The sequence below is a fragment of the Primulina eburnea genome, chromosome 13, assembly GCF_022965805.1.
Source record: "Primulina eburnea isolate SZY01 chromosome 13, ASM2296580v1, whole genome shotgun sequence".
Taxonomy (NCBI): domain Eukaryota; kingdom Viridiplantae; phylum Streptophyta; class Magnoliopsida; order Lamiales; family Gesneriaceae; genus Primulina; species Primulina eburnea.
The window spans coordinates 31,694,863-31,722,803 of record NC_133113.1 but is presented as its reverse complement, the minus strand read 5'-3'; the positions used below and the strand labels follow the sequence as shown (position 1 = coordinate 31,722,803).

Below are 27,941 nucleotides of genomic sequence, written 5' to 3'. Positions count from 1 at the left end.
AGGATTATAAAACAAAACAACCATTATCTCTGTTTCTAAACACAAAGTGGGAAAAGGACAAAATCTTTAAGTTTAGATATAGAAAGAAAAAGCCAAAAATTCACATTCTCTCTGTAATTTATATTGATCCCATTAATTAAAGTTTGAATCATCCCGTGTTTCAATTTGACTCAATGTCACAAAGTATAAACTTTGCTAAGTTTAAATTTTAAAACACAAATGCAGATAAAACTAAAGTTTTTGTTAGAGAAAAAAATTCTCCAATATATAATAAAATTCAAATTAATTTGTTTTGATAATATTTACACATTTGTTTATATATAAGAAAGACAATAATTAATGTAAATCTTACAAGTTAGGGTTTTTTCTTTTAAAATTCGCGTCGCACAGATGAGATCGCGCTGGTGTGCTGAAGATTCTGTCGTGCATCCCTTTTTTCCTGCCTTGTGCGCGGGTGCCTTGCTGCTCGCGTGCGCAATTCTTCCCAGGTGCGCGGCTGGATACATGTCCGTATATAGTTTATTTTTTGTGTAGTTCAACTCAAAACACTTATTTAATCCATAATGTTGAAAATATTAAATTTGGTTAAGGAAAGTTAATTATTTTTGAGAAGTCGTTTGCATAGAATTCAGTTGCGAAGTCATACTTTTTTAATATATAATATAATATAATTTTGGGTGTTGTTTCCTCATTCTATTACACTGATCAGATAGCGACAAAGCGGAGTTAACCTCGGAAAAAAAAAATGAAGTTTGTTAATTAAACAAATTAAAGAACCAATGGAAAGGGGGACAATATAATTTGTATAATGATGGAATCACTGGTTTAATTAAAAATTTAATACATGATTGTTTCTTCATAATTGATGACATTCTTAATTAAATGATGATTTTAATTAAATAAATTATATGAAGGAAGAACATAACTTGATCGTGGAGACATAATTTGTTGGAAAGATTCTGTCCAATTTCAATTAAAATTTTGTAATAGCATTTAATTTGGAGCGTAGCTGCCAATCCATAAAATATATATATTTATTTTCCTTGTAATTATAAAAATGCAATGGAAATTTTAACGTCTAGTGTCGATTTAATTGAATTTTTTAATCTAGATAATGGATCGAGGATAATCCGTTGTTTAATTTTTTCCTCGGAAACAATTATGAAATATTAAATCTATATTATTATGTGTCTTAATCTTACTTTTAATCTCTTTATCCTTTATTTTTTTTAAACAATGCTTCAATTTAATCTTTCTAAATATTAGAGTTTTCATCAAATTCCTTGATATAATCTCTCTAAATAGACCATTCACGGTGAAATTTGCTATACAATTTGGCATAAATTTATATACCAATCAAGGGCGAAAAAATTAATAATTTATAATAACAGACGGGCAATCTCGTTGAATCTCCTCTCTTCCTTTTGTTTTGTTTTGATTTCCTCCGCACAGCTTAATAAAGTCTTCTCGATTTGGTAGCCTCCTCCGACGCTCACTTCCCTTTCCAAATGGCTACAATAACTCTCAAACACACTCACATTCACGTGCAGTTTGAATTTCATCAAGAACAAGAATTCGAACTCCAAAGTGTTCATTTCCTCTGTACTCAATCCCCCAACTCGGGCAAAGTAAGAATTTCTATAATTCCTGGAACCATAAAAAAAAGAGGTTAAAGTTTTAAGTTTAAGTATAATTCAGTTAGCTGTTTTGTGAAGAAAAAAGAGTGCTTACATGTCTTCGACATATTTTGATGCCACCATAATTGTTGTAACAAGCAATCTATGTACATTTCGTGATCCAATTCGAAACTCAGGATATAACTGGCAAAGCCTGTCGATATAAATATATGCGACGACATAAACGGATGATCCAGCTCGGGTGTATCTGTAAATCCTCTCCAAATAGGCCTGAATCGACATGTCCGGCACCTCCCCGCAGTCGAAAACTCGGGTTTTGGACAATGTCCATGTGCGATTCTTGGCTATCCTTTCATTCCTAGCCATTGTTCTTTCGATGAGAGAAGCGAGAACAGATACGACTAATGGAGTGGTGGTGCTCGAGTTTTCTTGGCAAGAATGAGAGTGGAGATCATACCTAAGCTTTCTTGGAGATATTATGGCCATTCTAATTTTAACTCCTTTTGTGGGATTGATTGGGGTTTTATACACCAAAAGAAAATAAATAAAGATTGCTATCTATGTTGGACTAATGCAAAAATGAGAAGGGATTTGAGAGGAATTTATGTAAGAGGAAATGGTACAAGAGTGAAGAGGAAAGGGACTAGTAGTTTCTTTTGTACCAGTCAATATAGAAAACAAATAATTTGCCATTAGGAAGGTTGGTGGGTGAGATGTGAAAAATCAATTACAAGATATTTGCCTCCATCTATTATTATAAAGATAAACTTGGGACAGTACAGCTATTATCTGTCTTTAAAATAAAGTGTAATAAGCCAACATAACAGTCAATTCTTGTTTATTTGGAGAAAATTCCCATGGCTATGACTTTCCGAGCGGCTCGTATCTATTTTTATTTATCGAGCTTATAGAAACTGTCATCGTCTTTTGATGATTACTTCGTTTCCGATTATCTTCCACAATCATGAATAATCCCTCTCAACATCTTCACACCCAGCTCGCTTTCAAGTGAAACCGTGTCACGTGAGTTTTTTTCTTTCAATAATATTAATTTTCCAACCGGTGATAAATATTTCGATTCTTTGAAGATATGCTGTGTGTTGGGTAGGGTTCCACGCATCCACCGCTAGAGTTAGGCATTTAATGGCCCATTCTAATTTGTCTTGACATTTTGTGTTTAAAAATAATAATTCAATCGTGTAAACTGAAGTTACACGTGCGGAGTATCGGCCTACATTTATTTTAGCATTTAGTTTCTAACTTTTTTATTTTTTGGCAGTCCCTATTTCCATGTGAACTTTTTCGCCTGAGAAGTAAATCACACGACTCTACTCTTTCTATTTTTATACATTTTAAGAAATACTAGTATTTAACCCGTGCGATGCACGGGATGATATTATTAAAAATTAGTGAAAAATGAATAGATATTTAAATTTAAAAAATTAATACAATTATAAAAAATAAAAACTATTTTTTCGCTAATTTTGAAAAGTTTTTAAATACAACGCATGTTGATTAATATTTTTGGCTAATAATCACTATCATATATCAAAATTTTAGATCGTGTTAGCCTAAGACAATGACATGATGCTTATCGTGTCTAGTGTATTGATATCGGTCACTCAACCTTAATATCTATTTAATTCTTTACTTTTCGAGAAGTTATATATTATTATTTATTAACATGTGATACAAAAATATTTTAAAATTACATTCAATAAAATTAATGAGAAATATTTTTTAAAAAATTCAGTAATTTCGTCTAAATCCACATTCACAAACAATTTTGTGACATGACACGTGTTTGACACATTTGAATGATAACAATAATTTTTTCATCAATATTTTTATCCAAATGAGTTGTGATTTAATTTACAAAATCTCTTCGTAATACACACAACAGCCTTATTCCGAAAGAAAAATGAAACATGTGATCATAAGATTATGTATAAATCAGAAAAGTTATTTTATTAACATTTACTATGTGTATTCCCAAACAATGTCAACAAATTTTATAAGGTGTCTTCAGATGCTTGCTTTCTTTAGAATTGGTTTAATCATTTCCATTACGGGACATTATACAATCATGTATCCGTGAACTTCGTAATATAGAAGAAAATTATCACATTAGTAATACGTAATAATTAAAATTTTATACAAATAGAAGAATAATATTTTTTACTTCTTGATAATGGAAGATAGATTTCAAACTTAATGTCTCGTTGTTTCTATATGTAGGTATTTCATAACAACGAACAAATCTAAATTTAAATGAACATTACATCTTGGAATGATTCAACTCATATATGGTGCTGAAAAGAAGAGTCATTTCAGAATTCAATTTTGGAATAGATAAATCTAATAAGATAAATAGAATAAAATTGGTTTCTAATATAATATGCAATATTGCATTATTTATAATTTAAAATTCAAATAAGACATCTCAAGGGACAAAAGTATACATTGGAAGCTTTTGAAAAAATTATATCATACATGAACTCTTTCCAATTATGGAAATCCGAATTGCATGCATTGAGTGTCAAACATATCTGATTATTGAGGGCAGTGTTTTTATAACCGGATCGTTAATCGAACCGGTCAAGCCTTAAAAAATGGTTCAACTGGTTCAACCGGTTCGACCGGACGGTCGAACCGGATCAATAAAATTAATATTTTATTTATTTTATATAATAAATAAAATAGTAAAATATTGATTATTTATGTTTTTATAGTTTTTATTTAATTTTTAAGATGAAAATTACAATAAATATCAAAATAAAAATCATTTTTCAAATTCAAAAATCCAAATTACACATAACATGTAACCAAATATGGATGACCAAGTTTAAGTGCCCAATTAAACATCAAGATTAATTATAAAAAAAGTAGCAAACATCAAAAACCGTCGCTATTTAGCGACGGTTTTAAACAAACCGTCGCTAAATTGCGACGGTTATTCTTTAACCGTCGCTATATAGCGACGGTTTTGAAATAACCGTCGCCGATCTCTGGGCAATTTTTTAATAATTTCACAGACCCGGCCGGTTCCTGAAGACCGGCCGGTTTCCGGTTTTTCCGGTTGAACCGGGTTTTAACCGGTTTTTTCCGGTTAAACCTGTTTTCCGGGTTTTTATTTATGTCCGTACCGGTCTGAAGGCCGGTTCACGGTTGAACCGGTCCAACCGGCCGATCCGGTCCGGTTTTGAAAACATTGATTGAGGGTAATATATATGTTTATTTAAAGTAATTTAATGTTCATTTGAAACTCTTTTGAATCTATTTATTTTAATTTTCTTGTGCTCTCTTATTTGAATTTTGAAGAAAAAAATTCAAGATATACAATATACATAGTTTTCGAAAAAAAACTACAATGCATTAATTCTTTTGAATTAAGATAATTTCGAAATAAAATGTATTTGAGATTAAAAATTATGATTATTAAATAGTAAATTAATGTCTATTGAAAAACTTTGTTGTAATGATTAAATTAAATAATTAAATATTGTATTTTTTTTAGTAAGTAATTTGAGCAGTAAATTACTTAAAATAACAAAATTTATTTTTGAATGATTTACCCCATAAGTGATACTGAACATTGCAATAATTTTTATTTTAAATTTATTTATACAATTTTTATTTAAATTGATTGATATAATCAATACAAATTTTTTTATATGATTTACTTTTTCAATATAGTTTAGTTTTAATTTGAGTAAAAAAATAAAAAAAACATATAATGCATAAATTATATTTGAAATAATATAAACATTAATTAAATTCAAAATTGAAGTAAATGAATTGATATAATCAATGCAAACAATAATTGAAGTAATCATTTATTGCAGTGCACATATTTCAATATTGATGATAAATCTTTCCTTTTTTAGAAATATCATTTTGGCGGGAAATTATTATTTTTGGCAAAAACTCTGCTTTTATATATATATAGATATGCAAATAACCATGTTATTTATGCATAAACATTAATATGCATCATTTATGAATGAACATCTTCATGATCCGATGACACTCGAGGGAGCACATCGCAACGTGATGTTGGATGACTTCTCCAAGCAAATTAAGTCTTCGATATTTGACTCTGAAACTTAGAGTAATTCGAATCCAACTCTGGATCTATGTATATTCGTGTCAAGGACCATTGACGTTGAATACTAGACTTCTTTCAACTTTTTTTTTTCCAAATTTTTTGTTACTTGACTGCATTTTGATTTAATTTTTAGAGATTATAAGTGTGGGGTTCGATTTTGCGTCATTTTCTGTGATAAATTAAATAGAATTGAAATACTATATATATATTTAGAATATATATACTTATGGTGGCGGCGATAGTTGAATGAGGTTCAGACCAGTACGATTTCATGTACAATAGTAATTTAAACTTGGGGCCAGGTTAATCTTCCCTATACAGACTGTGTGTGGACTCAATCTTTTTTAGTTGGGCCCAAGCATTAATGTTTTCCTTTTAGAGTGAGCCCAAGCATTAATATTTTTCTTTTAGAGTGATTCTCATGTGAGACGGGTCAACCCTACCCATATTCATAATAAAAATTAATACTCTTAACATAAAAAAATAATACTTTTTCATGGATGACCCAAATAAGATATCCGTCTCACAAATGCTACCCGTGAGACCGTCTCACACAAGTTTTTGTCTTCCTTTTAAATGGCCCTCTCAAGTCTCATATTCACCTAACAATTTTTTTTAGATAAAAACATAAAATTCAGACACTCGTTGTATTTTTCCCTTGCTACCATGGATATTTTTAATATTTGGCATTACAAGTCTCAAAGTGGCGTTCAGCTTGGTGAAGTAGCTATTTGTGATTACATGATCAATTCCCTACTAACACATTTTTGATTAATATGTCATATAAAGTTTGCTTAGTGCGATTTACTTGATTAACGTGATTTACATATTATGACAGCGTTTAGTCGTGATTTTTCTAGTGTAAACCTATAGATTAGGGTTGTGGATTCCTCCATTATAAAAAAAAAAAAAAAAAAAAAAAAAAAAAAAAAAAAAAAAAAAACTATAATATATATACACACACATGCACATATAAGGGGGGAGGCCACACGCGTTGGGTGTGAATTGTTTTTTTTTTTTTTTTGGCTTGAATAGAAGATATATCTTGTATCCCCTATGTTGCATGGATACGGGTACGAGTATCGTATCGAATACGATATGGATACGGCGATACGTCAATTTTTGAAAATATAAGACACGATACGGCTAGGATACGACAATCATTAAAATATATATAAATATTATATATATTTATACTTCATATAAATTTAGTATTGAAAAGTAAAAATCATAGAGATAGATGTAATATGCGGCGACGGCGGCAGCGGCGGCGGTGGCGGCAGCAGTAGCAATGGCAGAAATAGAGAAGAAGGGGGACGCGATATCACGAAAGAGAAAGAAAGAGACGACAAATGTATATTGGAATTTAAAAGCCCAGCCCAATATATGTTAAAGTATTTTCCTTTTAGTCCTTAGCAATTTTAATTTTTTTAATTAACCCATAAAACTTCTAAAAATTTACAATTTTGCCCAAACGTATCCGAAAAACGTATTCACGCCGTATCCATGGCGTGTCCTCGCCGTGTCCAAAACGTATCCGACTGGTCAACCCTAAACAAAGTCAACGACACGGATTTTGGGGTATCCGACACGCGTATCCGCGTATTGTATCCGTATCCGTGTCGTATCCGTATCCGATATTTCAAATAAAAAAAATTCAAGGTATCCGTGCTACATAGTGTATCCCTTAAGTTTAAAAAATATCTTTCTGCCTTATTGCTTAGACCGGATTTTTTTATCCACCGACACAAAAAAGGATGGTTCTCAAAAATCGTAGTTTCTGCTCTAGAGTGTCAATTGAAGATCTCAGAAAATCAAATAAAAATTTTAGAAATCGACCCCCACAATTTTTTTAGAAATTAATTACTGGAGAGTGTTTCAAAAACGATTTTGTTAAGTTTACTCAATATCAAAAGCTAGATTAAGGAGGATGGTTTTTAAAGTCCATATATACAACTATAGAAACTTTAACCAACCGATGCAGAACATCTTAACATACCCCAAGTTCATAAATGAAAAATAAGAGCGTGGTCTAACTCAAATCCAAAAACTCTAAAAAACTTCATTCAATTGATACGAGGCATCTTTGAGAGATTTTATCATTGTTATAATTTTTAGTTAAAAAAATACGTTTTTTCAATTGATGGGGGTGCTTGAAAGAGATTGGCTTCATTTTAATCAGTTTTCCTTTGGAATACTGCTCCTAAAGCTGTTAACCATAACATTGATGTAAAAATCATCGGGAAGCACTTCCCCCTGTGTCGGGGATAAGATGTTTGGGCTGCCATCTAATTATAAGCCCATAAAGAATCCTCTCAGTTTTAATTTCTTAATTTATTGGCTGCCTTACTTTAATTTCTAATTTGGTTTAGAATGTCACCGTTACGTAATAAAATCACTCGTAGGCCAGGCGGGCCCCCAGGCCCATATTACCGATAAGCTATCCCGTCATGGGCCCGACTTTCGATGAATTTTCTTGGGCCTGTACGGAGAAATCCACACAACCATTTTCCCAGAAATGTGGTGGTGAATTTCCTTCCCTCAACTGCACTCCATTACTAATATTTCGCTCAAGAAAAATTAATAATTCTTGATTAAATCGATCTTATGTTGTCCCGATCACACTAATTATCGATCGACGTGAAAAAAGAGATTTTCGAGCTAATCTATTACGAAAAAATAATTTATACAAGTGAGATAATTACGTCCCAGTTAATTTATTTTAATTTGTAGGTGAATAGAAAGTGAGAGTAGAGATCCTTTAGTGAAGGGAAGAGCTCTTCTTTAGGGAAACACCAACAATTGTATCCCCGGTAGAGAAAGTGGTTTCATAACTTTATTGACTCCCATGTTCTAATTTAATTGATAATTAGGTAAAATTATAAATTTCAAAATATGGTACACAACTACTTGAGATTGACTTTTTCGGGCTTAAATTTTTTTTATGTACGTAGATCGACAGATCGTCCGACTCGTTTTTTTTTTTAAAAATATGACAATCTAATATGAATGTAGTACCATACTTGAGTAATTAACTCCATTACATGCATGTAATCCTCCATATATACTAGCGGTTCTCGACGATAAAAAAAAAGGTGAATGAAGTAGTTTTTTTATTTTATTTTAAAATGAATTTCATCAATTTTTTTAAAATTGAAATAGAAGGAATAAAATAAGATTGAATGAGACATATATCATCGTCCATATTTGAATGTGTTGTACTATGGAAATTAATTAATTAGTTTGTTCAATTACTAAAATGAGCTGTATGTAAGTTGGCGGGGGACATTAAAATGTGCCTGATGATGAAATATTGAACGGAGAAAATCATTTTAAAGTAAATATGCAACGGTTGGGTTTATGTTTCGTTTTTAAACGAGTAGGTCTTTTGTGAGTCGGTCTCACGGATCTTTATATATGAGATCGGTCAATCTTACCGATATTCACAAATATTTTTAGCATAAAAATTAATATTTTTTCATGTATGACCCAAATAAGATATCTGTCTCACAAAATACGATTCATGAGGTCGTCTCACACGAGTTTTTGACTTTTTAAACACAGATAAATATTGAAATATTATTAATTTTTCTTTAGATTTGAAGACGTTTATTAGTCTTTTAATTTTGCTCATTTTCATGGGAGTTGGTCGTGTTAAATAACTTCATGAATTAATTGGAAAATTTTTAAGAATTGGAGCCTAATTTCTTATTAATAATGATAATTTTGTCTGAGTTTGTTTGTAAGGTTAAAGTAAGTTGTACTGTACTCTTGGTATGGGCAAAATATTCATTTCTCCTCCTAAGAATGACTAAATGACAAATGCGTCCCAACTATGTTCAGGCAACTGTTGGTACGAAGTTGACCGCTGTTTTCTGCAATATTATATTTCACGAGTCCTGATTTTACCCTTTTTACCACTTCCGGGGAAATTTGCGTTTCACATACCTCAGCGTCACTCTTCCGCTTTTTCCCCCCACAACATCGATTTTGAAAGCTTTTCGAGAGAAGTATAAGTCAATATTGAATAGAATGAGAGTCACGGTTCTTGTAACGACAATTTATCATGTTTGAAATTTACGTCACAAAATAATGTTTGAAGCTGAAAAATTGCGATAATAAAAAAGATTCAGATTCACACTTAAAGATGTTTATAACCTTCTTCCAATGATTTGTTTTCTAATTTGACGTAGGTAAATTGCAGTGTTTCGATTTTATGTATATCTCCTGAGGATTTCTAGTGTACTTGTAATTGTAACTCTTTTTACATCTTTTGATGGAATTACTTCTTTAAAAAAAGGGTGTAGTGGTAATTAGTAGACACTTAATTCTAAGACATTAAATTGATATATTTAATAAAAATAATAATTCGATCATATGTTTAGTTCACCTTCTTTTTCACAATTGATTTAGTATATGTCATGAAAATTTCTGGAACAACCAAAAAATGTTTTAAATACATAAGTTTCAAATCTAAATCTCCAAATACACCCTAATTCCACTTGTACCAAGGTTTAAAAGAAAAAAAGAAAGTGTTTCAATGGTTAAGATTCAGAATCTTAATTATTATAAAAGACTTTATTTTTGGTCCAAAAAGTTAACCAACATGGACGGGGAATTTTTTTTTAAAAAAAATCTAATAAGTGGAACTTTTATTTTTTATTTTCCAAAATAAATGGTGGCGTACGTGATCAAATATATTTAGATAAAAGATAGCTAGATGGTGTGAAGAATAGCGTATGAAATGCTCCATAATTAATTAATAACTTAAAACTACTATTATAAAATAAACAATGCAATCCCTTGCTGTCATTCCTATTTAATTAAAAAAAAATCATTTTAAATTTTCATAAACAAGAAAATCTTATTTTTTTTATGGAAGTATATTATAAGTTCATGCCTTATTAAAATGATGAACTTCGGATCCCACCACCACTTTCTTATATGCCCCACGCTCCTGTAAAGGAGGTCGAAGTCTGAACTTTCTTTTCGATCTTAAAAGCTAACAATAAATTGATCAAAAAAAAGAGAGCATTAATAGAAAATGAAAAAGGTCATATATAGGGAATGGAAATGAAACAAATTAGGGACAAAACTGTCTTTTACTCCAGCAAAAATAAAAGCATAAATTTTTTAAAACAAAAGCAGAAACTATGACAAAAACTTGTGTGAGACAGTCTCATGGGTCGTACTTTGTGAGACAGATCTCTTATTTGGGTCATCTATGAAAAAATATTATTTTTTTATGCTAAGTGTATTATTTTTTATTGTGAATATCGGTAGAGCTGACCCGTCTCACAGATAAAGATTCACGAAAATATATTAGTTTCTCATGTATGGGTGGGCATAATTCGAGTATAGACCCAACCTCATCTAATCGGGTAGAAAAGTAAGGTAATTCATGTATTTTTTGGGTTCTGAAGTTGATACAAGTATTTCATGTCGATTCAGAGTATCCGATTTGATTTTTACTTTTTTAATCTGAACTTTGTATAAAGAAATAATGTATTCTCAGGTATGTTGGAGTTGATGATGTTAATATATTAAAGTTTTGTATTTTTTAAGGTTATATTTTAATTAATTAAAATTTAAGATTTAATACAATGTTTTAAAAATATAACCTCAAACTGGACTAAGATTCTGATTAAGGGTTCACAAATTTATTGTCAAACTGAGAATGATTGCAAGCCACCTGTGGCCTACAGGTATCTATCTATATCTAGCCTTTCCACACACACAACACAAACAATAATATACAAAGTTGAATTTTTGCGCATGTATATAAATGCGAGACACCAACACCGACTCAAAACCACTTACAAATTAATGTAATTTCTGCATCTTTACTTTTTAAATCACAATTTCTCTCTACCTCCCTCTCTAAATCATCTTGAAAATATTTTTTTTTTAAAAAAAAAAAAAACAAAGAAAGAGATGGTAGATCAGCAGACCGTTTGCTGTATGTGCGGAGATGTTGGGTTCCCGGAAAAACTCTTCCGCTGCTCCAAGTGTCGCAACCGCTTCCAACACTCGTAAGCAGCCGCCCCCTCCATGTACGGTCTAAATATATACACACACACACACGCGTTTTAATGTGTGTGTGTTTTGTGCGTGTTTCACCACCATATGTACACTTTATAATTCTTGGCTCTCGGTGAATGGAGAGATCGAGAGGTGATTTTATGCAGCACATATATTTGTTGAAAATGTTATTACTTTCTTTTTTCCCTGTTTAGTTATATATCTGTTGAGTAACTTTGCTCCATGGAGTCTCCTCTTGCCATGATTCCTCGGCAAAAAAAATCACGAAAATCTTAGAGCAGCACACGATGAAATAAGCTTTTTTGGGACAGGGAAAGGGTCGTTATGCGCAGCCTGATCAAATATTAAATAAATATTTTTTTATTTCATTTAATAATATCGTTTTATTACATCTTTGATATCTAACTGTTTTAACTAGCTCTATGTGATTTTACCGGTCATCCATCATTCTTGACATCGCAAATACTAAGATATTTCGTAGTACTCTAACTTGAAAAACAATCGATTGATTATTTGACAGGTACTGCAGCAATTTCTACAGCGAATTCGCGGATCCTGTTGAAGTATGTGAATGGTGCCAATGCGAGGGAAAAAACACATCATCAAGACATGGAAACACATCGTCTTCGAGAAATAACAACAACAACAACAACAACAACAACAACAGCATCAGCAAAGCTGCGCATGCTAGTGAAGTGAGGTCCGCCTACTCCGGCGACAAAGTTAAGCTGCAGGATCGGGAAGAGGGCGGTTCTTCGGCTGAGAAAGCTGCCGGAAAAAGCCCCTCGCCACGCCCCACCACCAGAAGGTACAAACTCCTCAAGGATGTAATGTGTTAAACTATGACAAAGGTGGGCTCGAAACACATAAATAAATAAAATAATTGTGTTCGCCAGATATTTATGTGTGTATGTACATTACCAGTAGCTTTAGTTTTTTTTAAGTATATTTATGTGTGTTCATCATTAAGCCCCTCGTTTTCATTTTTTTTAAAGGAGTTTTTCTCCGCCCATGTCTCCTTGCTAATAAACCGTGTACAAATGAACTATGGAAGCTTTTCTAACTTGATGTTTCTCTCATCATTACATCGATCTCTCCCATTAAATTAATCAACTTAGGCACCATTTTGTTCCAAATACAGACGAGACGATGAAAGATATATGATATAAAAATAAATAAATGTGCATAGATAATATAATTATTAATAACTCATCATTTATACCAAACAGTTAACCTGATTATGTACTTCCGTGCTTCCTTCAATATCACATGCAAAAGCAATGGTCTTAATTTAGTGGAAGTGCTGGCAAAATTATGTAAACTTGGTGAAGCTTTAAAAAAGAAATAGGGTTTGATTTGTACGTAGGGTTTGTCTGTTTGTCAAGTACAGAGAGTAGTGGGAAAGGCGAAAGTGTATTACCCTCATTTGTTATGTTTGAGGCTCTATCGTAAGGAGAATTGAATAGGGATGGCTCTCTATTTCCCAAAAGTAAATATTCATAGTACCTTATAAAGCTGCTAACTTTTACCAGATTCATTAAAAGTGTTCATTGAGTCTATCTATTATATAGTTTAGTTTTACTTAAAATATTGTGAAAATTATATAAAAAGTAAAACCAAGTACCATGTAGTTCGGCACTCCATGATGGGTTGTATAATGAATAATTAATATCTGAGGATGCGTGATTCAAGAATTAAGAATACATGGGCGAGTTCTGTTGAATATAAAGTTCACATATAAAATTTAATATAAAGTTCAATAGTTAGTTTATTCACAAAATAAATTCTAACCCGCCAAATAAAGTCTTAGATGTATATTTTTCAAATTTTGACAATTTTAGTCTCTTATTTTTTTCCTCACGAGAGTAATGATGCGAATTTAAATGAAGTACGGTAACTTCAATCCTATTTCATGATCGTAGTTCTTGACTCAATAACTTAGTGTGTGCAACGTCAAGCACATCGATCGATCGATCGATCATGCATGTGTGGCTGATCTGAAGAACAAGTACCAAAGTTGCAATGATCAATATGAAATTTTGACCCATCACGCTTCGTTTTCTTTTGTGTCCTCGTTCGGTTCCTCTTATGCCAAACAAAGCAATCCCACATGGTAATTGCTTGCCTTCACACATGATTTCAACCCATCTCTTTCCAACTTGCAAGCAACAAATTGATAGATAGAGGCTTGCGTATATAAACCTTTCTAACACGGATTAACTACGACAAATTTCGCTTAATTCAATACGTCACTTTCGTGGTCATCTCCAATGAGCGCATATATTCAATGTTTATGTGAAGAATTTTAATAAATTATAACCATTTTTAATATATATATGATTTAATTAATGTAAATCGTTGGAACTATTTCGTGAACTCACATAATTTAATTAATTTTTAATGAACTCGTTGTCTAATAAAAGACTCAATAAGATAATCAAATTATTTATAAGTTTTCAAAGTATTAAATAAATTCGGTTCACAACAGTACATATATTAATATGCATTCTATGATGTGTCGAATACTACACATGTTATGTATATGATTATGGTTCACAACAGTACATATATTATGGACTTCTCTCCTATACAACTAAGACAAGAATAAGGATGATCAATTCTCTGTTGTCTTGGAAGAATCATAACTTTCATGCTAGATCAATCAATTATTTACTGTTATTTATATTTTTGATGATTTGACATGAATTTTTGTTTGTTGTGTTATATTGATTCAATAACATGACTTATTAAATGTATAACATAAACGAGTTAGGTCTTGCCGTACTGTTTAAATTAAATACAATTAAGGTTGAGATTTTTAATGGGGACCGATTGCGATTAAGGAGTGCATGTGTGATAATTACTTGTGGAAGGTGTAGTCAAATTAACTATGTCACGAGGATAACAAGGAAGCTAAAACTTTAAGATCGTGAAAAATGCAGTCCATTGTTGTTTATTTGCATTGTAAGAAAAAATATTTCTTTTTTGGAAATTTTTACATTGGTAGGAAACGGTCTTACGTTATATTATAAGATAGGACGATACTTGTCGTTTGATCAAAGTTATAGCTAATTTCGTGGTATATCCTGAAATTAATGCACATCAGTTTAAGGATCTCTTGGACTTCATTCGAAAATGTAATTCGACAAAAATGATAATCGATCGGAAGATCATTTAGAGTTTATGGATATCACTGTTTCAAAAATAACATCCAACTGAAAGGAAGGTCTTCTGACTAAACCATATTTATAAATTGATGGCTGATATATACAGTTTTCAGTCCGCAATTCACAAATTAATTAACACCATTAAAATTTATATATATATATATATATATATATATATATATATATATATATGTGTGTGTGTGTGTGTGTGTGTGTGTGTGTGCGCCGTGTGGTGGTTATTGACGGTAGATGAGATCCTACCTATGTGAGCACTATCCTCACTTCATTTCAACTAGTAAAATCTTGTCACACATACAATTTCTAAAAAAAAAATTGGGTCCTATATATATATGCATGGGCAAATCTTGGCCATCCATTTTATCATGGAGATAATGCTCAAATAGGTAGGATGAAATAAACCGTTATTGACCCGCACAATCCACACGAACACTTGGGCTGCCGTTTGTCAACTTCCAAGCCACCGTGAAAAAGAGGTCGTTGGTAACCCAATTAATATCAAAGATTCGTAAAGATTTGGGAGTCTTTACTTGCCCTCTTCTTTAAATGTCTACGCCTTTATATTATATATATATATATATATTTGTGAGACGAATCTTGAACTCGAATCAATTAATAAAAAATATTATTTTTTACTTTAAATATGAATCGAGTCGAATCATATCACGGTTATACATAAAATTTTATTAGTTGTGTGTAAACAAGCAGGGAGAGGTCCAACATGGGGCAAATGAACCGATCGAATTTGACCCCAACAGAGAAAATAATTCATGTATAATATTAAAAATAAAAATATTAGCTCCCCCAAATTCCTTCGAGTACTCATCTCGCTAGTCCCATGAGTTACATATGTGTACACATTTCTGTCAAATTCAATAAATTTAAGTATATGCTTGAACGTGTGCGAGCATATATAATTTACATATTTTTTTTGTCATATTATTGGTTAATTTACGGGTTTAGTCCACTCAGTAGTAATTTTTTCCAATTTTAGTAATTATTATATAGGAATGCATACGTAACATCAAACACATAAGCAATTTTTGTCGACACATCTTCACTTGCGAGTTACACGTCATTATTTTTCAGTATCACGTCAACACTCCGATGAAAAATGATATAAATAAAAAATATATATAAATTAGTGAATTGAATTATAAATTGATTGATAACATGACAAAAAGAAAAAAAATTCAAAGTTACCAAATCCAAATGTAATTTTCCACATATATGTATGATTGTCCGTCCCAGTCTGGCCATTGGATCCGGATTGAAGATCAATGCGAACTAATCAAATATAACATATAAAGCATAAGTACCCCGGCCCGGAGTTAGATCTAACCAAAAAAAATGTATCTTTAATTGATTTCTGTATATCACATTAACAACCAAACAATATACCCAAACAACTGTACTAAACCGAACAATTTTCCCTCCAAATAACCTCGTACAAACACCATCATTCGAAGCCATTTCCGATTCGTAGAAAGATTGAAAACTGAAATTAGGGTTCGAACCATACAAAGCCTGCACACCTTTGATATCATCGACCCTCAAATCTACCTTCTTCTCCCTAGGCTTCAAGCTTGGATACATCACAGATTCTATAACACCGCTGTGCGCCAATCCCAACAAATGTCCGATTTCATGTGTCACCACCGACTCTAAATCCACGGCAACATCAGATTTCTCCACTCGAAAGTCCACCGCCCATGTCTCAGCCGTGTCTAGGTGGAGCCGCCCTATTTCAGGTGAGAATGCATGTGCTAGAACTCCAAGAACCCCGTCGAATGCTTCCCCGTCTCCATGATCGCCGCTGTAGAACCCTATCTTGATGTCAGCAAAGCCGTAATCCTCGGATTCCGCGAATGTTACAGGAATGACAGAAGCCCAGTGGCTAAAGGCACGTTCAAACGTAGCCTTCATATCTTGCATGGATAAGTAAGTAATTATATTTGTTGGTGATATTGCGTATGTCAAAGTCATCGGAATACTCCGGCCCCATCTTGGCCTGCCGATGAAGTACGTGTACTTTTGGGTGGTTTGCGACAGTTTTCCCGAGTCAGGTACTATGTCAGGCATGCCGCATCTAGGAGAGATGAGTTTGGAAAGTGTACGAGAATCGAGCTTCCCACTAATGGAAAGACCAAACTTTTGTTGATATCTTGTTATGGCGTTTTCCAGCTCGCCATCGAATAAATCAGTTGAATTCGCATCAGTTTTTGACTCTAGATACCCAAATCGGTTGAAATATTTCTTGAGTTCCGAAATCCCTTCGACGACATTGCCCCTGGTGGCATCCCTGAAAGTTTCAAATTCTTGCCAAGTGATAGAACTATTATTTGGGTTTGTACAAGAAAATGGCGATGTTCTTGCATGACATGTACAAGGTGAAGAGACGAGGGAGAGAAGGAAAAACATGTAACGAACGAATACATATGTTCGTCCGTGAAAATGAAAAGGTTTACGGGAAGAAATATTATTGTTATTGTTATTGTTATTGTTATAAAGGAAATATGGATTGTAAAATGAATAAATCATGTAAGAGACGTTGAATCTCATGAATACATAATGATTGGAATATATGAAGTTAATGAATAATTCTCTCCCTTCATATTGCATTAATTTTCTCCTTTATTGAGAAAAATGGTCAAATTTCTTTTGTTCACGATCTGTGTTACTACGTACATACAGATAAATAAATATCTACATATATTAAATTATCCAATCACATCTACCGATTATTAGACCATTACATTAAACATAATTCTAAAATAATTTGCAATTGAAATAGATTTTCAGGGGTCAGTCTTATATATACTACACTTCAACCCCAATCCATGTTATTACGTATCTAAATTGTCTAATCAAACCTATAGATCATATAATATATATTAGAAAAAATATTATTCGTACGCGAGTAACTAATATAATTAATTGATCCTAGTACTGTTAAATAGCCAAACATTTGGATAAAATAAAATTTTAATTAGGTGAATTGTAGTCGTGGAGTTCAATCAATTAGTATATTTGTGGGTGTCAGAAGGAAGACATATTTTTAAGAAACTTAGGTTATTTGGGTTTGTTTCGGTTGGAAGTAAGGAATTCGTTAATGTTCAAGTGTTTGAAGCAACCCAATTCAATTGGGTACCAAATTTTGTTAGATGCGATCATTGCATTGTTGCTTGTATATGTTCTCGAACTAACTCATGGGTCCTTCTTTTGCTTTTTCACTCTAAAAAAACATTTAAAAATCATATTTCTTGAATAATTAGTTGATTGTACACGTACAACATTATAAAAAAATGCCGGACTACTAATATCTAAAATGCTCTGTGAGTTTGTAAACTTGGGCCAAAATAAACAATGTTCGAACAGAATCAGCTCGGATACAGGCAACGATTGCTCGTCCAGACAAACAAACTACACATGCATGCCAGCATCTTTCGATTACCCTCGTGGTAATAATAATAAGATTGTTTTATACATGCATATGCATCGTACTAATAACACGAAGAAGTTAAATTGCCCCCTCGTATTATTAACACGAAGATGTGACCAGTATTGTGCCTCCGCCCCTTTGGGTGGTGGGGGGGGGAATTTTTTTAAAAAAAATTATTAATATATAAGATATATTTATTATTTAGTATATATATTATTTGACCATAAAAAAAAATAAAGTATCTATAATTACTTTAATGGTTATAGACTTTCAAGGTTTACACATGTGGTCCGTGTTCCATTCTCTGCAATATTTTTTGCAGAAACTAAATAACGGGCCTTTACAAAGGGTCAAAAGCCCAACTTAAAACTTTCATAGTTGGTGATGAGCCGCCCTCCCAAACATATAATCCTGGATCCGTCCCTACACTCTCAATACAGTGGAGAAGAGTGATATCAAGAATGGACAGATGAGATTGAAGGGATGTCCAAACCATGAGAAGAATGATGGTCATTTATTTGAGGGAAGGATTTTTTGGAATTCAACCAATGTTCTACATTGGAAATACACAAGGAAGTAAGATAATGTAATAAGGTGAAACAATATCATCATTGCTATGAGATATTTTGGATAAAGCCCATAAACAAATTCACAAAGATTTATGGCTAATAAGAACAATATCATATTATTGTGGAGATATGCGAGTTTTATTGCAGAACAGTTCTCATATTTGAAATACATTTGGTTCCATATTTTGTGCTTCCATGCGTTCCGAGATATCTTGAGTAGTCATGATAAATGTTATTTTAATGCAACTGGAGTCTTTAAAAATAAAGTTAACCGTTTTGATTGTTCCTAATTGGTTAATATTTTCTTAACCGTAGTTGGATATATGGACCTAGAAATTTGTATATAGCATACATAATTTTTTTTTCCTTTGTATTATTGTATTATAAATTTTGACAGGTGAATTTCACAGAATTCACCAACACGTCTTAATTGAAACTCAGAGTTTCGTGATGCCAGATTTGAATTTGAATCGCTCTAGCTCCAAGTTGACTCACTTAAATAAGGATTGTTCAATAGTTTTAATTGATGAAAAATAAATACAGCAGTTGTAATCGACAGAACTTCAGGTGGACTTTTCAAAAGGCAACGATGATATATATAAAGATAAATAAATATAATCCACGTCTCGATAATAATAATATTATTAATAATAATAGTAATAATAATTAGAATTCTCGAAACCGCCATATTCCCGGCCTAAAATTATTTTTGAAGTAGAGATGTAGATTTGACCCTCGCGAGTTCGGATTTGTGAAAAAAAAAGAGATGAAGATGATGATACAATTTGGGACAGAGATAGAGACAAGAAACACAAACCCAACCCGCCATGCACAGTTGTCAACTTCTCATCCATAGCGGCGATCTTGATTATAAATGAGAGGGGTATGAATGTCTCCCAAGTCCCATGAGCACTTAATTTTCGACATACCAATGTGAAAATAGTTTGTTATTCGTTATATCTTAATTTTAAATTAATTATACATTGTGAGTGAAATATATATATATATATATTCAATTCATCACCACTGGTTATTATCTGTTATCACTCTAAAGAGATGTACTTTTGTGTTTAAAAATGAAAATTATTTGAAAATTTCTCTCCCTCTCTCTATATATACACACACACACACACACACACACACATATATATATATATATATATATATATATATATAATTATTGTTATTTTTGTTAGCAATTATAGATACATTTTATTTATTTTATAGAGCATTATTTTCTTAATGAACAAAAATGTTATGTCACATTTGAAAGTTTTTTTTGTCTATTTCGTCTCGACTGTAAAAACAATAAAAAAAAAGACAAAAAATTGTATAAGATAGAGTCATATTTTTTGAGACAGATCTCTTATTTCGATCATCCATGAAATATTATTACTTTTTATGCTAAAAGTATTACTTTTTATTGTGAATATCGGTTGATTTGACTCGTCTCACAAATAAAAATTCGTGATACCGTCTCACAAGATACATACTATAAAAAAATTCTTTTATATTATAGACTATAAAAAAATACAAAATAAAATATGGGAGAAGTTTCAATTTATTTGTTATTATCTTCATTTTAGGACTTCGTATCCAACCAAATCTTACAATACCGTGGTTTTAACAACCTCCACTGATAAGTCGTTATCGAATTAAATGTGTACAGCCTTATTGGGTCAGAAAAATTATCATGCATTATACATTAAAAGAAAATAAATAAATTTATCTTCATTAAATGTTTGATGAAGTTATTAATGAGGTACACAAAAACATTAATAATGAGCTGATGCGATTCAAGTTTAAATTTGTAAATTTACAAAAGCTATATTACAATATTAAATGTCCAAAAAATCGGTGACCAAATATTTTAAAAAATTATGATCAATTATGGGAGTGAGTATCATGTGAGACCGTCTCACGGATCTTAATCTGTGAGACAGGTCAACCCTACCCATTTCACAATAAAAAGTAATACTCTTAGCATAAAAAGTAATAATTTTTCATTGATGACCTAAATAAGATATACGTCTCACAAATATGACCCGTGAGATCGTCTCACACAAGTTTTTGTCTAATTATAAAATAATAAATCAAATCTTAAATCAACAACTCCACAGCTTTCATGAACTCTCCTTTCCAGGTGGACAACATCTCCGGCTTCGCAGCACCGACGACTGTGCCTCTGTCGACAGCGGCGTTGCGTAATCCTTAAAAGAGATTGAGAGCCTCGAGACAGGCTCTTACCACTGTGCTGACCACATACACTATTGACTATTGAAGAAAAATTGGTATCATGTTCCAATATATAATTTATTCTTTGAAATAATCTTTTTTTTAAATTTAATTTTCTTTATTGAAAAAGATTGTATGAAATATTGAATTAAAGATTTTGTTTTTCTAGATAAGATATTTATGATAAGGATTTTATAATATAGTATTGTTGATTTAAAAAGAATTTAAATCTAATAAAAATCTTAATGTCCATATCTTGAAGATTTTTTTAAAGATTAACCCTATGAGATGAGGAAACTATAAATAAGGAAGCAAGCTAAGGAAAATGGCTCTTCGACTATTCGATAATTCTTCTATTGATTTTTCACTTGGAAGTTTTCGTAGATGTTTATTGATGTACTTTTGCACGTTATGAAATTCAGAGAAAAACTATTCACAAAGACGTTGTTGTGTTGAAGAGTGTTGTCTCACGTGTTAATTTTATTGTTGGAGACATCTGCAGACAACACACGTGAAAGTGTTAACTAAAGATCGTGCTTTACTATTCCAATTTCTGACATCGTGTTTGTGCTTATTTGATTATGTTTTATTGGTGTTGGTTATTTTAGAAAGGAGTTTATTTTCATAAAGGGTTGAGAATAAGAAATTTGATTTTTATTAAAGTCACTAGTGATTGGTCTTTGTAAACTAAAAAATGTTTTTTAATGATTATTTTATCTTAAGACATCGCTCAAGTATTTATATTTGTATATAATTAATTTTAAGTTATTTTACTTTGAGTTGTTCATTTATATTATATTATTATGTTGCATGTTGTATCAATTATTATAATATTTAGAACAACATTTAAATTTAATGCACACAAACTCTCATACATTATTTACAATTTATATGTTAAACAGAATATCACCTAACGTCAACAACTATCAGAGCCATATTCCAAGAATTCAGCTGTATACTAGCACCGCCGTTTACTAGTCCAGTTTCAAAAACAGACTCGATTTTTCAGCCCTTCCGCCGTCATATCTCTGACGTACCTTTCCTCAGAAAGTCCACTCACCGCCTTCCTTCCCTATTTCTGCTCCACCTTCCTCCCCACCATTACCGCACCTTCAACCACCATTACAGCACCTTCAATCCAACTAAAAATTTTAAAAATTAAAACAAATTAAGCACCCAAGTATATCATGCACATCGTGCAGGGTATCCTTTCTCTCTCTGTGTGTATATATATATTCACATATTCGTTGATCATGGTTCGTCGGAACGGGAACGGAACGACCGGAACGGGCGTTCCGGAATCGGAATAGATGCGACCTTGACGAGATTTCGGGGTGTGTAGGTTGATAGATTGTATCGGCGTTTCATATATCGAAAAACGGGGTTTTAACAGCGGAACGGAACGGGACACGCGGAACGGCACGAACGGAACGGAACGGAAGGGATTTGTAGGTTGATGGCTTGTATACAAATGTTTGTTTTCATTAACTTATATTTCATTTCTCATTGTTATTTTATTATCATATGATATGAGTAATTTAATAAGCTTATATTAATTTCACTAGGAACATTGGAAAATGAAGCACATCGGTTGATGTGAGATGGTGAATCTTGAGTCTTCTTCTCGTTGCATCTATCAATGAAAGACTAATAAAGAAGATATCGTAAGTCAACTATTCTATTGAGAAATTTTCATTCTAAAGTGTGAAAAAACTAAGTTAATTATAAAATATTTCTATTTTAATTGATGTTAAATAATTTGTAACATCACTTTATATAAGATTTGATGCTTATTATTAGTCAATCGCTCTAAATTGATTCAAATTTGTGCGAACTTATATATATCCAATCGAAAATATTTTAAAATTTTAATTAATTAAATACAAATAATTTTTAATAGTATATTAAATTTTTGATATGGTTGAGAATATTTTAAATATAATGACGATATAAATTGTGTTCAATAAATTGTTAATAAAATTTTAAAAATATTTTAATTACTTATTTATATCAAATAATCTATTTAAATGATATTTATTTTAATTTTCATATTTTTAAATATTTTCCAAAATTTTTAATTTTTATATATTTATAATATTTTTTTAAAATACCCGTTCCGCGAAATTTTATTGTAACTCGAACGATAGCATCTGTTCCGATCTCCGCGATCGCGACAACGAACCACTGTCGCTGATACTATAATGCTTCATGGATGCAAATTCTGAAAATTTATTATCCGATAGGCACACGTACAAAACATTTCACACGAGTACTGCATGCATGTCACATTTTTTTCTTGCTAATTAATTTATGCAAACTCTCCAAGTTGTGTTAATTAATGGACTGCTGACGAACGAACGCGTTCATTGCTGGTCAAATTGTATGGTAATGATGAAAGATAATTAAGATTTAGGACCTTAAATAGTACTTATTGTAATTTATGTACAAATTATTTTTTACACAAGCATAATCATTATTTTGTTGATAACAATGACATGATATGAATTAATATAACGCGGTGACCCGAAAAATAAAATGTATTATTTCATTTTGTTTTCAAAGAATATTACTATGTTTTCCCTGATTACAAATTAAAACAAAGAGTAAGAAGCTAAATATCGACAGTTTCAACAACAAAAAAAATGGAACTTTTTTAGAAATTAAATTCACCAATTGCTCAAGAACATACAATATGTAATAAAAAAGGTACTCTATATTGTTCCCAAATTTTGAATGTAACTTTTCAAGCTTCATCTTCTGTTCATCCCTTGACCCTTACGCAGTCTGCAAAAGTTGCAGCTTTTAATTTCTCTTTAAGAACACAACCCTATTGGAGCAGAAAACAGTTGAATTCCATAGCCCCCTCAGTCCTCTGCTTTCCGCCCCCACAATCACATCAAATCATCAATAATCTAATCTCTCGCAAAATATTCAAATCCACAATTCTTTTCTCTAATTGGAATAAAACAAACCATACCCGCAAGTTTTGTTGCTGCAGAATCATTTCCTCTTTCGTTTAATTTCTGCGCCAACTTCCCTAACTACTTCTACTACAAAAAGGTCCCAACATTTTCAGGGAATTTTTTTTGAAAAACACCCAGAACTTTAAATCATAATAGGAAGTCTGGAAGAAGATGGAGTATTACTGGAATCTGCTTAATAATAGTGGAAGCCGTGGTGATGGTGTGGGTGTGGGTGGGCATGACAGTAATAGCTGTGGGAACCCTGCATGGGAATCATGGGATCTTCCTGGCAATAATTTCCACGCGCCGTCCACCTCAGCCGGCCTGCAGGTGGAAGCTGGTGGTTTTCACGCGCTGATGCGGCGCCAGGATCAAGAAGAGAATGCGGAACTGCATTTTCGTTCTTTGTCTTCATCTCTTTATTCGGGTAAAGGGCCCTGTTACCACAACCCGAACCCGCATTTGACGTTCATGAAGCTGGGGAAGAGGCAGTATCTTCCTAGGAGCTCGGCCGGCCCACCTTACACGGGCAAGAAAGGGAAACTCTGCGATCCCAGCTGGGATAAAACCTCGGGGCCAGCTGTGGCCGTGCCTGCTGCCGTCCCGGCGGTGGTGCCTAGGTGTCAGGTGGAGAGTTGTGGGGCGGTGCTGGCGAATGTGAAGGATTATCACAGGAGGCACAAAGTTTGCGAGAAGCACGCAAAAGCCCCGAAAGTACTAGTTCTTGGAATTGAACAACGATTCTGCCAACAATGTAGCAGGTAATAATTTTGATAATTATAAGTCGAAAGTAGAATTATTTTTGGATAATTGAGACGAATTCTAGGAAATTCTGTTTTAAATTCGCAGGTTTCATACCGTGAACGAGTTTGATGAATCAAAGAGAAGTTGCAGAAGGAGACTGGCGGGGCATAATGAGAGAAGAAGAAAGAGTTCTCAAGAGCATTCCCTTGTTAATTATAAGAGATCCGGCCAAGGTATAAATTATTAGAGTATTATTTTTAAAATTAGATTTGAACATTATTTTTTATGTTTATTATTTGAATTATGATTATGACTCGTCTACAATCAAACTTGCCTTCCAAGTTTTTTAAGTAGGCAATCCGACATATTCTTTATTAGAGACGTAAACAAATCAAACTTTTATATAATATTTTTAATGTGAATTTAGAAGGATTGTATTTGTACTTTGTCTAATCTACGTATTTTTTTTGTTATTAATTATTATTATGTCTTAGTCGAAGTTAATTAAGACACAATCTGACATATGAATTGTCTATTGGCGCTGATGAGGATGTTTTGTTATTTAGACTCAGTCAACATTTTTAGCGGTTGTATAATATATATATATATATATATATATATATATATATATATATATATATATATATACAAGATGCCTATGCGGCTATGCTCTATATATGGTACAATACGAGGTTACGTTTTTAAGAGGAAAGTTCGTACATACAGTATTGCTACAGCACTTCAAGTACCATAAGTTCTTAATGGGGCTGCATTCTCATGTACATTTCGGGTATACGAATCTAATTACAGATTAAATGGTAGGTATTACAATTTAACCAAAATTCTTACATTCAGAAATGAAAATGATGGCCGCAAGCAGAAACCCACACCACTTCTCTAACAGCAGTGAGTGTGCTCTCTCTCTTCTGTCATCGACGAATCAAGATCCTTGCACCTGGAACAGTATCTCTGCTTCTTCAGATCTTCCCACGAGACGCAGTGCTGCCCTGCGAGAGCTCATCGCCGAAAATCGAGCCTCCATTTTAGCCTGCAGCAAGAATAATCCCAATTTTAATAATGATCAGATGGAGAACTTTTGGAATCAAAACGGATCGAATCTACGGTTCTTGAACAGATCCTACCAACAAACCAGAGGACAGTTAACGTTGGATCTCATGCAGGCTTCGAGTTCTGAATTCGGGATGTTTTCTATGCATGATTATGATTAAGGTAATAATACTAAATTATTCAAGGCAGTGAATTATCAGCAAGAATGCTCTGAGTTCTGAAGGCTTCCTTTGGGCTATTAATTAGTTTATTTATGATTCTTGTTATATATAAATGGTTTGTTTTCAAACATTCAATCCATCGAGATTAAGTTTGGATATTCTTGGCTTAAATGTGTTTCTGGATTCAAGTATGTTGTGTTTTGTTCTAGGATTTAATCTGTATATTATATTCTTTGTTCATAGAATATTGGAAATAATTTTGAATTTTATTTTGTTTTCTGAATCTGATATTGTGATCTTTTGCATATTCTCGTTCCATATTAAATTGATTTCCCTAATATTATCTTTCCTTTGTTGATTTGATTGAGTATAATATTTAATTGTGGTTTTGTCTTTCTAGATAATTATGTTAAGATTTTATTGTGATATTCCTTGAATTTAATTTCCTATTGATAAGATTATGTGGAATATCGGGTTTTACTTTTCTAGATATTATCTTTGTGATAAATATCTTCTGGATATAATATTTATGATAATGATTTACATGATATGGTAATATTGATTTGTTTATCATATCTTATAGATTTCTTTATGGAAGATAAACTTTAGGAGAGATGAAAGTTATACATAAGAGGTGATTAACGTGAGGTGATAGAGTGTGAATAGAGAGAAGATTGTAGAGAGAGACTAAGAGAAATTCATAGAGTTTTAGCGGAGGAGTTTTTTTTTGTGGGAAAGTTTTCGTGTGAGGTTCTTGGAGTTCTTCGTGGGAAAGTTTTCGTGGTGGTCTCTCTTCCTCGGTCAATATTCACTCACTTGTGCACGTTCAAAATTTCAGAGAAAATCATATTCAAGAGACGTGCTTTGTTTTGAAGAGTGTTAATCTCGTGTCACTCTGAATGTTGCCAACATCTACAGACAACATCCGTAACGATGTTGACTGAAGATTACATCTAATTGATCGTGTTTTTCGGGATCAAGTTTTGCTTTCTTGTTCACGTTTTAATATTGTTGGTTGTTTTAGAAAGTTTTATTTTCTCAACTTGTCGAGAAAATTGATTTTTGTAATAATCACTAGTGATAGGTTTTTGTAATCGGTTTGATTTTCTAGTGATTAATTTTTCTCATAAGGCACCGCACAAGTATTTATTATTGTGCATATTTAATCTTGTCCATCTATTTATTTAAAGTGAATTTGTGTTACAAAATATAATGTTCCGCTACATGTTGTCCCAGATGTTGTAACATCTGGAACAACACCTAATTCTGACAAAACACAAATCTACTGTTTTACATCCTATTCTGATATTTTCATTATTTTTGGTATCTGTCGGACAAAATAATCCTAACATTCTCTTACGAAATTGTATATATATCGTAGTGGATATGTGGATGCATAATATTGCAATAATACAAGAGACGCGACTACCTCAATCTTGCTTATGAAGTTATATATGATCAATATATATAATATAAGATCTTGGAGGGCTGGTGATCATTAACATACGTGAAATTAATATATTTTGTGTATCAGAAGTTCGTGTTCTGCTATGTTGTTGTCAACACGAACACACAACATGGAGCGAAAATTAATTTTTTAACACACAAGTATAATTGGAATAAATCGATACCAGATTTAAATTATGCACAAGTACGAATACTTGTGAGAATAATAAACCAAATTCTTTGACACTACAAAGAATTAAAATGCATCAAAACAAATCAAATTAAAAACAAGATGCATAAACCGAAGTTGCTTAAATCAAATAAAAGAACATTTTTTATCA

At 32.1% G+C, this 27,941-nt stretch overlaps 3 protein-coding genes and 1 long non-coding RNA gene across 4 annotated transcripts; 2 read left to right on the top strand and 2 right to left on the bottom strand.

Annotated features, from left to right (window-relative positions):
* Window positions 1-1,283: 1,283 nt before the first annotated feature.
* Window positions 1,284-2,226, bottom strand: LOC140809466 (cyclin-U2-1). The gene is made up of 2 exons (XM_073167099.1): window positions 1,732-2,226; window positions 1,284-1,647 (listed from the first exon to the last, which is right to left on the bottom strand). The coding sequence occupies exons 1-2, from the start codon at window positions 2,121-2,123 to the stop codon at window positions 1,380-1,382; spliced, it is 660 nt and encodes a 219-aa protein (XP_073023200.1). The 5' UTR covers window positions 2,124-2,226; the 3' UTR covers window positions 1,284-1,379.
* Window positions 2,227-11,544: 9,318 nt separating this feature from the next.
* LOC140809605 (uncharacterized) lies at window positions 11,545-12,874 on the top strand. Its single transcript, XR_012113138.1, has 2 exons — window positions 11,545-11,777; window positions 12,308-12,874. It is a non-coding gene; the product is annotated as an uncharacterized lncRNA (long non-coding RNA).
* A 3,385-nt stretch (window positions 12,875-16,259) lies between these two features.
* LOC140810484 (metalloendoproteinase 4-MMP) lies at window positions 16,260-17,451 on the bottom strand. The gene has a single exon (XM_073168334.1). The coding sequence runs from the start codon at window positions 17,391-17,393 to the stop codon at window positions 16,260-16,262; it is 1,134 nt and encodes a 377-aa protein (XP_073024435.1). The 5' UTR covers window positions 17,394-17,451.
* A 6,351-nt stretch (window positions 17,452-23,802) lies between these two features.
* LOC140809673 (uncharacterized) lies at window positions 23,803-26,363 on the top strand. The gene is made up of 3 exons (XM_073167371.1): window positions 23,803-24,942; window positions 25,031-25,158; window positions 25,781-26,363. Exons 1-3 carry the CDS (start codon window positions 24,353-24,355, stop codon window positions 26,152-26,154), a joined length of 1,092 nt encoding a protein of 363 aa, XP_073023472.1. The 5' UTR covers window positions 23,803-24,352; the 3' UTR covers window positions 26,155-26,363.
* Window positions 26,364-27,941: the final 1,578 nt, after the last annotated feature.

What these genes read in the sequence shown, in the direction of transcription:
- LOC140809466 (XM_073167099.1), bottom strand. Translation starts at nt 2,123, where the DNA reads ATGGCCATAATATCTCCAAGAAAGCTTAGGTATGATCTCCACTCTCAT. An exon ending in TCAAAATATGTCGAAGACAT is followed by an intron (nt 1,648 to 1,731) that starts GTAAGCACTCTT and finishes TTATGGTTCCAG; the next exon opens with GAATTATAGAAATTCTTACT.
- LOC140810484 (XM_073168334.1), bottom strand. Translation starts at nt 17,393, where the DNA reads ATGTTTTTCCTTCTCTCCCTCGTCTCTTCACCTTGTACATGTCATGCA.
- LOC140809673 (XM_073167371.1), top strand. Translation starts at nt 24,353, where the DNA reads ATGGAGTATTACTGGAATCTGCTTAATAATAGTGGAAGCCGTGGTGAT. An exon ending in TTCTGCCAACAATGTAGCAG is followed by an intron (nt 24,943 to 25,030) that starts GTAATAATTTTG and finishes TTAAATTCGCAG; the next exon opens with GTTTCATACCGTGAACGAGT. An exon ending in TTATAAGAGATCCGGCCAAG is followed by an intron (nt 25,159 to 25,780) that starts GTATAAATTATT and finishes TCTTACATTCAG; the next exon opens with AAATGAAAATGATGGCCGCA.